This window comes from Ranitomeya imitator, chromosome 1 (assembly GCF_032444005.1).
Source record: "Ranitomeya imitator isolate aRanImi1 chromosome 1, aRanImi1.pri, whole genome shotgun sequence".
In the NCBI taxonomy this organism is placed as follows: Eukaryota; Metazoa; Chordata; class Amphibia; order Anura; family Dendrobatidae; genus Ranitomeya; species Ranitomeya imitator.
In genome coordinates this window covers 146,749,577-146,761,790 of record NC_091282.1, presented here as the reverse complement: position 1 = coordinate 146,761,790, position 12,214 = coordinate 146,749,577, and the positions used below count along the sequence as shown (strand labels likewise).

General features: G+C 44.5%; 1 protein-coding gene across 24 annotated transcripts in view; it reads left to right on the top strand.

The window, feature by feature from the left end:
- MEF2C (myocyte enhancer factor 2C) overlaps positions 1-12,214 on the top strand; it is a 359,868-nt gene that overhangs the window by 341,393 nt on the left and 6,261 nt on the right. For all 24 annotated transcript variants that reach the window (XM_069751518.1, XM_069751584.1, XM_069751568.1 and 21 more), the window contains one exon: positions 1,503-1,635. In XM_069751518.1, coding sequence (XP_069607619.1) covers positions 1,503-1,635 — 133 coding nt within the window. The remainder of the gene's footprint in view (positions 1-1,502; positions 1,636-12,214) is intronic.

Genomic DNA, 12,214 nt, shown 5'->3' with positions numbered 1-12,214 from the left:
TCACCGGTGGGCGGATTTCTGGCGCAATTGCCGGAAGCGCTTATTAAATGCTGCTGTCAGAGCTTGACAGTGGCATTTAACGGGTTAATAGCAGGTGGATTGCGATTTCACCCTCTGCTGTTCCAGGCACATGTCAGCTCTTCAAAACAGCTGATATGTCCCGGGAAAGATAGATGTGGGCTCACTGCCGGAGCCCACATCAAAGAGAGGGCGTCCGAGATCATTGTACTATTACGCCCGATGTCGGAAAGGGGTTAAAGGGGCTGTCCACTGCTCAGATAACCCCTTCTCAATCAATCAGTGGCCATTTCACTCTTCCCTTCTTTGGATGTATCACATTCATCTGGTGGAAGAGAGAGAGCAATAGTGCTTACTTCTTCCTGTGAATGTGAGGAGTGTGAAATGGCCAATGATTGGATGCAGGGTTTGCGTGACATTACACTGTTATGCAATCACAGGGACAAACATGGACTGCATCGCCAGAAGAGTGCCAGCATTGGATAACATATTAACGTTTGTTTTTCTAACACCCAGCTATTAAAGTCTAAATAATAATATCTGTACTGGTAAGTGTAGCATTGGTGTGAGTCCCATACTTATTGCTAAATGTCCACTGTTCTTTACTGATCGCCCCCTGGTCTTAGATCCAAGACCAGGAGGAGTGAAATGCGATGTCCAATTGCACGTGTCCTGGCACTCTCTTCAAGGTATATGGCTTTGATGGCTTAACTATCATTGCCACTCCCTAGACAACTAAGCAGCAAGTCACATGGGCGACTGCCCACTTCGTTCAACACCTTCTGACATGGAGTAGAGGTGACATGAGTCTCCTGTTCTGGTGATCGATGGGTGTCCCAGACTAATCGGTGAGATCTATGGCAATGAAAAAATCCTGCTCAGGATAAATGTTGCATTTAATGACAATTTTTTAAGAGAACCTGTCAGCAGGTCAAATGTTACAGTCTTTGCTCTTATTTTATTACTGCTGCTCTACTGAGTAGTCCATTTTTTTTCAGTTTTTCTTTAAATCTGCCCTATGGTTCTAGTGATGCGTGCCCTTAAATCAAGTGATACTTTTTATTATCTTTACAAGAGAGCGTTGCTCACAGGATTATTGTGCAGAGAAGCCAAAGGACACACCCCAGAGGATCTTTTGAGCCACACCCTCTTAGTAAAGACCATAGAAATTAGCACTAAATAAAAAATCTCATATCTTTGAAACCATATGGAGGATTAAAAGAACAAACAAAGAAAAAAAACAAAATAATTTGAGGATAGCGGGAATACAATAAGAGCAAAGACTGGCCACTTTTGACCTGTAAACAGGTCTTCTTTAAACTGATGGTTCACCATGTAACACATTGATTGGCCAGCTTTGTCAGAGCTGACACTAACAAAGCTAAGCAATATAATTATGGATTCTCATTATTATTCTATCTGTTATTTTACATGTTTGTAAAAAGTTGTAAATAGCGATATCGGTCTGTCTTTTTGTTTTTCAGAATACTCATTAAGTAGCGCAGACTTGTCATCTCTTTCTGGCTTTAACACCAGTGCTCTCCACCTTGGCTCAGTCACTGGCTGGCAGCAACATCATCTGCACAATATGCCACCATCCACGCTCAGCCAGTTGGGGTAAGTTATGATCCACACTACACACATTTTTAGAAATACAATAGCAGCCTCTTCTACTTATCAATTTATCATGTACCATCCAAGCTATGCCTCTAATTCAACACTGACCACCGAGGGTTTTAGATGGCAGTATACTTCACATAGACCTGGAAGCCCAAATATTCTACAAGTCTTTTAAAGAGGACCTGTCACCAGGTCAAAAGTGACCAGTTTTTGCCCTTATTTTATTCCTGAGTATTACATTTTTGCTTTTTTTTAATAAATCTACTATACGGCTCCAGAAATATGGACCTTTTTATTTAGATTTAATTGGTATGATCTTTTCCAAGGGTTGCTGGTTACAGGGTAATAATGCAGAGCAGCCTAAAGACACGCCCCAGAGGATCCAGTGAGCCAAAGATATTAGCAATTTATTAAAAAGGCCCATATTGCTGTAACCGTATGGCCGGTTTTTAGAAAGACAGCAACAAAAAAATTACTCGGGAGCAGCTTGTAGAAAACAAAAGCTAGGTTTGACTGGGTGACAGGTTTTCTTTAAGCAACTCCAATATATCAAGTTTCAGTTCTGGAGGACTAGAAAGTTGTGTGCTGTAATCAGCCAATGGCATGAATGTCCAGTGGTGACAGTGCATTGGTCCATTCGGACCACTCAGGTATAGAGGATAACTTATTGATGACTTTCTACTACCTGGCACTATTATGTGAGTACTCTGGTATATGGTGGTGCTATTCATAACATCTAATTAAATGATGTTGTTATTTCAGTGTGTTGATATTTGGGGGTGAGGGCTTACTTATTTTGTTATGGGGCCCTATGATTTCTACACCCCTGTTAATTTTATTAATCCCTGGTCAATGCAATGTTAAATGAGTCGGAAGGTTGAAGGGAGGAGTATGTCATGGCGTAAAAAGTGAAATATTGAGATATATGAAAACCAGTGCAAAAGAAAAATAGTGTAAATGCCCAGTAAAATCTAATTTCATTGGAACCCTTTGGTAATAAAATGGTGATTTAAAGGGGGTTTTACAGTTTAAAAAAAAATCCAGGCATGGTTTGTTTAAAAAAGAACAAAAACTGTGCCTTACTCACCCTTTTTAGGTCCAATGCTGAGTGTCTGATGCTGCTCCCAGTATCTGTTATTGTCTGCTGCGCTGACATCATTTCAACAGCGCTGCAGCTAATCACTGAGATAAGTTGATCTGATAGAGTTGATGGCAAGGGCCAGTCAGGTCAGTTATTAAAGTGACGTTAGCGCTGCAGACAATTACAGACACCCGGAGTAAATCAGAGATGCTTTTCTAAGACAAACTTCTAAAATATAGAAAAGCTCCTAGCTTAGGTAATAAGAACACTGGGTAATGTAGCAATGTAAATACTCCCATCAGACAGACTAAATATACCATTTTATAGATGATAGGACACCATTTAGGAAGACGAGCACAGCGTCTAAAGTGGTTGACAATTGCACGTTGCAGTAAAACAACAAGTATTTAGTGATATATATCATTATGACTGCTCTCTTTGTCATTTTTCTGGTCGGTATTTAACCATCTTCCACTAATTAGCTTACTCACTTAAAGCTATTGTCACAAAGTACCAGCATCCTGGAGAATATCTTTTTCAAAGGGCTTGTTTGCTGGTAATTGCAGAGGCATGCCCAACATAATGCGATTTCACAATACCCCTGTCTTATACTGTATAATGAAATACATATGTTTACATACATTTCCTGGACAGACAGGATGATGAGAGTTTAAACATTGCCTATAGTAGCCCAACATTACTGCTACCCTCATCTGTTCACCAACACACATAATACAATTCTTACTAGTTAATATATGAGTATATGACACATACATGTGTGCGCACACATACCCATTCTAGTAAGTTACATGCACACATAGATGCACACATACTGTGCTTATACATATATGCTCCTTCATCTACACACATACAATATGTGCACATACAGTGGGGAAAAAAGTATTGTCAGCCACCAATTGTTGTGAAAGGTAATTCAGTACCACAATGGACATAGAGGTTAGGCTACGTTCACATTAGCGTTCCGCTAATGTGCGTCGCTGTTGCGTCGGCGACGCAGCGGCAACGCAGCGGCGACGCAGCGGCGACGCGCCCCTATGTTTAACATGGGGGACGCGTGCGGTTTTTTTTTGCGTTTTCCGACACGTGCGTCGTTTTCGACGCTAGCGTCGGACGCAAGAAAATGCAACAAGTTGCATTTTTTGTGCGTCCGATTTTCGTCAAAGAACGACGCACGCGTCGCAAAACACAGCGTTTTTGCGTGCGTTTGCGCGCGTTTTTTGATGCGTCGTGCGTTGCGTCGCCGTTGCGTCGCCGACGCACCGGCGCGCAACGCTAATGTGAACGTAGCCTCAGCACACATACAGTGACCTGGAAATAACCCAATAAACAAGAACGAGCTCTGAGACGTGGAAACTCTGTTGACCGCAATCCCTAATCCTCTCAAACCACATTAAAGGCAGCCGTGGATTGCGCCTAACGCTCCCTATGCAACTCGGCACGGCCTGAGAAACTAGCTAGCCTGAAGATAGAAAATAAGCCTACCTTGCCTCAGAGAAATACCCCAAAGGAAAAGGCAGCCCCCACATATAATGACTGTGAGTTAAGATGAAAAGACAAACGTAGAGATGAAATAGATTTAGCAAAGTGAGGCCCAACTTTCTGAACAGAGCGAGGATAGGAAAGGTAACTTTGCGGTCAACACAAAACCCTACAAACACCACGCAAAGGGGGCAAAAAGATCCTCCGTACCGAACTAACGGCACGGAGGTACACCCTCTGCGTCCCAGAGCTTCCAGCAAGCAGAAAAAAACAAATTGACAAGCTGGACAGAAAAAAACAGCAAACAAATAGCAAAGAGGAACTTAGCTATGCAGAGCAGCAGGCCACAGGAACGATCCAGGAGGAAATAGGTCCAATACTAGAACATAGACTGGAGGCCAGGATCAAAGCACTAGGTGGAGTTAAATAGAGCAGCACCCAACGACTTCACCACATCACCTGAGGAAGGAAACTCAGAAGCCGCAGTACCACTTTCCTCCACCAACGGAAGCTCACAGAGAGAACCAGCCGAAGTACCACTTGTGACCACAGGAGGGAGCTCTGCCACAGAATTCACAACAGTACCCCCCCTTGAGGAGGGGTCACCGAACCCTCACCAGAGCTCCCAGGACGACCAGGATGAGCCATATGAAAGGCACAAACAAGATCGGGAGCATGGACATCAGAGGCAAAGACCCAGGAATTATCTTCCTGAGCATAACCCTTCCACTTAACCAGATACTGGAGTTTCCGCCTTGAAACACGAGAATCCAAAATCTTCTCCACAATATACTCCAACTCCCCCTCCACCAAAAGCGGGGCAGGAGGATCAACAGATGGAACCATAGGTGCCACGTATCTCCGCAACAATGACCTATGGAATACGTTATGTATGGAAAAAGAATCTGGAAGGGTCAGACGAAAAGACACAGGATTAAGAACCTCAGAAATCCTATACGGACCAATAAAACGAGGTTTAAACTTAGGAGAGGAAACCTTCATAGGAATATGACGAGAAGATGACCAAACCAAGTCCCCAACCCAAAGTCGGGGACCCACACAGCGTCTGCGATTAGTGAAACGTTGAGCCTTCTCCTGGGACAAAGTCAAATTGTCCACTACATGAGTCCAAATCTGCTGCAACCTGTCCACCACAGTATCCACACCAGGACAGTCCGAAGACTCAACCTGCCCTGAAGAGAAACGAGGATGGAACCCAGAGTTGCAGAAAAACGGTGAAACCAAGGTAGCCGAGCTGGCCCGATTATTAAGGGCGAACTCAGCCAAAGGCAAAAAGGACACCCAGTCATCCTGATCAGCAGAAACAAAGCATCTCAGATATGTTTCCAAGGTCTGATTGGTTCGTTCGGTCTGGCCATTAGTCTGAGGATGGAAAGCCGAGGAAAAAGACAAGTCAATGCCCATCCTACCACAAAAGGCTCGCCAAAACCTCGAAACAAACTGGGAACCTCTGTCAGAAACGATATTCTCTGGAATGCCATGTAAACGAACCACATGCTGGAAAAACAATGGCACCAAATCAGAGGAGGAAGGCAATTTAGACAAGGGTACCAAATGGACCATCTTAGAGAAGCGATCACAGACCACCCAAATGACTGACATCTTTTGAGAGACGGGAAGATCTGAAATAAAATCCATAGAGATATGTGTCCAAGGCCTCTTCGGGACCGGCAAGGGCAAAAGCAACCCACTGGCACGAGAACAGCAGGGCTTAGCCCGAGCACAAATCCCACAGGACTGCACAAAAGTACGCACATCCCGCGACAGAGATGGCCACCAAAAGGATCTAGCCACTAACTCTCTGGTACCAAAGATTCCAGGATGACCAGCCAACACCGAACAATGAACCTCAGAGATAACTTTATTCGTCCACCTATCAGGGACAAACAGTTTCTCCGCTGGGCAACGATCAGGTTTATTAGCCTGAAATTTTTGCAGCACATGCCGCAAATCAGGGGAGATGGCAGACACAATTACTCCCTCTTTGAGGATACCCGCCGGCTCAGATACACCCGGAGAGTCGGGCACAAAACTCCTAGACAGAGCATCCGCCTTCACATTTTTAGAGCCCGGAAGTTATGAAATCACAAAGTCAAAACGGGCAAAAAACAACGACCAACGAGCTTGTCTAGGATTTAACCGCTTGGCGGACTCGAGATAAGTCAAGTTCTTATGATCAGTCAAGACCACCACGCGATGCTTAGCTCCTTCAAGCCAATGACGCCACTCCTCGAATGCCCACTTCATGGCCAGCAACTCTCGATTGCCCACATCATAATTTCGCTCAGCAGGCGAAAACTTCCTGGAAAAGAAGGCGCATGGTTTCATCACCGAGCAATCAAAACTTCTCTGCGACAAAACAGCCCCTGCTCCCATCTCAGAAGCATCAACCTCGACCTGGAACGGAAGCGAAACATCTGGTTGACACAACACAGGGGCAGAAGAAAAACGACGCTTCAACTCTTGAAAAGCTTCCACCGCAGCAGAAGACCAATTGACCAAATCAGCACCTTTCTTGGTCAAATCGGTCAATGGTTTAGCAATACTAGAAAAATTGCAGATGAAGCGACGATAAAAATTAGCAAAGCCCAGGAACTTTTGCAGACTTTTCAGAGATGTCGGCTGAGTCCAATTATGGATGGCTTGGACCTTAACAGGGTCCATCTCGATAGTAGAAGGGGAAAAGTTGAACCCCAAAAATGAAACCTTCTGAACACCAAAGAGACACTTTGATCCCTTCACAAACAAAGAATTAGCACGCAGGACCTGAAACACCGTTCTGACCTGCTTCACATGAGACTCCCTATCATCCGAGAAGATCAAAATGTCATCTAAGTACACAATCAGGAATTTATCCAGGTACTCTCGGAAGATGTCATGCATAAAGGACTGAAACACTGATGGAGCATTGGCAAGTCCGAATGGCATTACTAGATACTCAAAATGGCCCTCGGGCGTATTAAATGCAGTTTTCCACTCATCGCCTCGCTTAATACGCACAAGATTATACGCACCACAAAGATCTATCTTGGTGAAACAACTAGCCCCCTTAATCCGAGCAAACAAATCAGATAACAATGGCAAGGGGTACTGAAATTTAACCGTGATCTTATTTAGAAGGCGGTAATCTATACAAGGTCTCAGTGAACCATCCTTCTTGGCTACAAAAAAGAACCCTGCTCCTAATGGCGACGATGACGGGCGAATATGCCCCTTCTCCAAAGACTCCTTCACATAACTCCGCATAGCGGCGTGCTCAGGTACAGATAAATTAAACAGTCGACCTTTTGGGAATTTACTACCAGGAATCAAATCGATAGCACAATCACAATCCCTATGCGGAGGTAGGGTATCGGACTTGGGCTCATCAAATAAATCCCGGTAATCAGACAAGAACTCAGGAACCTCAGAAGGGGTGGATGACGAAATAGTCAGATATGGGACATCACCATGTACCCCCTGACAACCCCAGCTGGACACAGACATGGATTTCCAATCTAATACTGGATTATGGACTTGTAGCCATGGCAACCCCAACACGACCACATCATGCAGATTATGCAACACCAGAAAGCGAATAACCTCCTGATGTGCAGGAGCCATGCACATGGTCAGCTGGGTCCAGTACTGAGGCTTATTCTTGGCCAAAGGCGTAGCATCAATTCCTCTCAATGGAATAGGACACTGCAAGGACTCCAAGAAAAACCCACAACGCCTAGCATACTCCAAGTCCATCAAATTCAGGGCAGCGCCTGAGTCCACAAATGCCATGACAGAATACGATGACAAAGAGCAGATCAAGGTAACAGACAAAAGAAATTTTGACTGTACCGTACCAATGGTGGCAGACCTAGCGAACTGCTTAGTGCGCTTAGGACAATCAGAGATAGGAAGAGTGGAATCACCACAGTAGAAACACAGCCCATTCAGACGTCTGTGTTCTTGCCATTCAACTCTGGTCAAAGTCCTATCGCACTGCATAGGCTCAGGTTTAAGCTCAGGTAATACCGCCAAATGGTGCACAGATTTATGCTCGCGCAAGCGTCGACCGATCTGAATGGCCAAAGACATAGACTCATTCAGACCAGCAGGCATAGGAAATCCCACCATGACATCCTTAAGGGCTTCAGAGAGACCTTTTCTGAAAATAGCTGCGAGCGCACCTTCATTCCACTGAGTGAGTACGGACCACTTTCTAAATTTCTGACAATATACCTCTATTTCATCCTGACACTGACACAGAGCCAGCAAATTCTTCTTTGCCTGATCCACAGAATTAGGCTCATCGTACAGCAATCCGAGCGCCAGGAAAAATGCATCGATATTACTTAATGCAGGATCTCCTGACGCAAGAGAAAATGCCCAGTCCTGAGGGTCGCCACGCAAAAAAGAAATAATGATCCTAACTTGTTGAACTGGGTCACCAGAGGAGCGAGGTTTCAAAGCCAGACATAGTTTACAATTATTTTTGAAACTCAGAAATTTAGTTCTATCTCCAAAAAACAAATCAGGAATAGGAATTCTCAGTTCTAACATAGAATTCTGAACCACAAAGTCTTGAATACTTTGTACTCTTGCCGTGAGCTGATCCACACATGAAGACAGACCTTTAATGTCCATTGCTACACCTGTGTCCTGAACCACCCAAATGTCTAGGGGAAAAAAAAGGCAAAACACAGTGCAAAGAAAAAAAAATGGTCTCAGAACTTCTTTTTTCCCTCTATTGGGAATCATTAGTACTTTAGGCCTCCAGTACTGTTGTGAAAGGTAATTCAGTACCACAATGGACATAGAGGTCAACGCACATACAGTGACCTGGCAATAACCCAAAAAACAAGAATGAGCTCTGAGACGTGGAAACTCTGTTGACCGCAATCCCTAATCCTCTCAAACCACACTAAAGGCAGCCGTGGATTGCTCCTAACGCTCCCTATGCAACTCGGCACGGCCTGAGAAACTAGCTAGCCTGAAGATAGAAAATAAGCCTACCTTGCCTCAGAGAAATACCCCAAAGGAAAAGGCAGCCCCCACATATAATGACTGTGAGTTAAGATGAAAAGACAAACGTAGAGATGAAATAGATTTAGCAAAGTGAGGCCCAACTTTCTGAACAGAGCGAGGATAGGAAAGGTAACTTTGCGGTCAACACAAAACCCTACAAACACCACGCAAAGGGGGCAAAAAGACCCTCTGTACCGAACTAACGGCACGGAGGTACACCCTCTGCGTCCCAGAGCTTCCAGCAAGCAGAAAAAAACAAATTGACAAGCTGGACAGAAAAAAACAGCAAACAAATAGCAAAGAGGAACTTAGCTATGCAGAGCAGCAGGCCACAGGAACGATCCAGGAGGAAACAGGTCCAATACTAGAACATAGACTGGAGGCCAGGATCAAAGCACTAGGTGGAGTTAAATAGAGCAGCACCCAACGACTTCACCACATCACCTGAGGAAGGAAACTCAGAAGCCGCAGTACAACTTTCCTCCACCAACGGAAGCTCACAGAGAGAACCAGCCGAAGTACCACTTGTGACCACAGGAGGGAGCTCTGCCACAGAATTCACAACACCAATTGTGCAAGTTCTCCCACTTAAAAAGATGAGAGAGGCCTGTAATTGACATCATAGGTAGACCACAACTATGAGAGTCAAAATTGAGAAAACATATCACGAAAATCACCTTGTCTTTATTTTGCAATTTATGGTGGAAAATAAGTATTTGGTCACCTAAAAACATGCAAGATTTCTGGCTCTCACTGACCTGTAACTTCTTCTTTAAGAGGCTCCTCTGTCCTCCACTCATTACCTGTAGTAATGGCATCTCTTTGAACTTGTTATCAGTATTAAAGACATCTGTCCACAACCTCAAACAGTCACACTCCAAACTCCACTATGGTGAAGAATAAAGAGCTGTCGAAGGACGCCAGAAACAAAATTGTAGCCCTGCACCAGGTTGGGAAGACTGAATCTGCAATAGGAAAGCAGCTTAGTGTGATGAAATAAACGGTGGGAGCAATAATAAGAAAATGGAAGACATACAAGACCACTAATAATCTCCCTCGATCTGGGGCTCCACACAAGATCTCACCCCTTAGGGTCAAAATGATCACAAGAATGGTGAGCAAAAATCCAAGAACCACATGGGGGGACCTAATGAATGACCTGCATAGAGCTGGAACCACCGTAACAAAGGCTGCCATAAGTAACACACTATGCTGCCAGGGACTCAGATTGTGCAGTGCCAGACATGTCCCCCTGCTTAATCCATTACATGTCTGGGCCCGTCTGAAGTTTGCTAGAGATTATCCAGAAGAATATTGGGAGAATGTCATATGGTTTGATGAACCCAAAGTAGAACTGTTAGGTAGAAACAAAACTCATCATGTTTGGAGTAGTGCATGAAAATGAAGGTATCCAGCACGGGAAATAAAATCAAAAGTTTTTTTTTGGACAAATTAAAAAAGTTATTCAATGTCTTGAATAACTGGACGCATTTTGAACATTTATAGTGCTCTTAGTCCATAACTGAGGACTAAGAGCACTATACGTGTTCGAAACGCGTCCAGTTATTCAAGACATTCCTTCCTCCAGTATGCACTGGTTTGTCAAGCAGCTTACTTTTTAAATTTGTCCAAATAAAGACTTTTGATTTTATTTCCTGAACTGGATACCTTCATTTTCATGCACAAGTACCAGGCGTCAAGCAGAGACGTTTCCGTGCTCGGATCAAATTTCTCATGGGCTGTGAGAATACTATCATAAGGGTTAGCTGAATCATTTTCTTTTTTATGTCTGGAGGAGACAGAATGCTGAGTTGCATCCAAAGAACACCATACCTACTGTGAAGCATGGGGGTGGCAACATCATGCTTTGGGGCTGTTTCTTTACAAAGGGACCAGGACGACTGATTCTAGTACATGAAAGTATGAATGGGGACGTAAGATTTTGAGTGCAAATCTCCTTCCATCAGCAAGGGCATTGAAGACAAAATTTGGATGGTTCTTTCAGCATGATAATGATCCCAAGCACACTGCCAGGGCAACGAAGGAGTGGCTTCGTAAGAAGCATTTGAAGGTCCTGGAGTGGCCTAGCCAGTGTCCAGATCTCAACCCCATAGAAAATCTTTGGAGGGAGTTGAAAGTGCGTGTTGCCCAGCGACAGGCCCAAAACATCACTGCTCTAGAGGAGATCTGCATGAAGGAATGGGCCAACATACCACCAACAGTGTCTGCCAACCTTGTGGAGACTTACAGAAAACGTTTGACCTCTGTCATATTAAAGGGAACCTGTCACCTTCCCCCCCAGGCATTTGTAACTAAAAGAGCCATCTTGTGCAGCACTAATGCTGCATTCTGACAAGGTGGCTCTTTTAGTTATTGTTCGTTGCACTGCAGAAATAAGCGCTTTTGAATTTGGTCCCTCATATCTTCAAATTGTCCGGGGGGCAGGTCTTTCCCCCTCATTCAGACACAACACAGCTGTCACTCTGCGAGAAGGGTGCCGCCTCCTCGGCGTTAATCAGTTGTCCAGGCACCTGCGCGGTCATATTCTGCCTTGGGCATGTGCAGTTCGCGCTGCCCGACCACTGACATCCACTTGATGTCTTGTTTACTGTGCCTGCCGCAGGCGCCTGGACAACTGAATAACGCCGAGGAGGCGGCGCCCTTCTCACAGAGTGACGGCTGTGTTGTGTCTGGATAAGGGGGGGGAAAGACCTTCTGCCTGGGCGATTTGAAGGTATGAGGGACCAAATTCAAAAGCGATTATTTCTGCAGTGCAACGAACAATAACTAAAAGAGCCACCTTGTCAGAACGCAGCATTAGTGCTGCACAAGATGGCTCTTTTATTTACAAACGCCTGTGGGGGGTGACAGGTTCCCTTTAATGTTAATGACCAAATACTTATTTTCCACCATAATTTGCCAAATAAATCTTGCCAAATCAGACAAGGTGATTTTCTGGATTTGTTTTCTCAT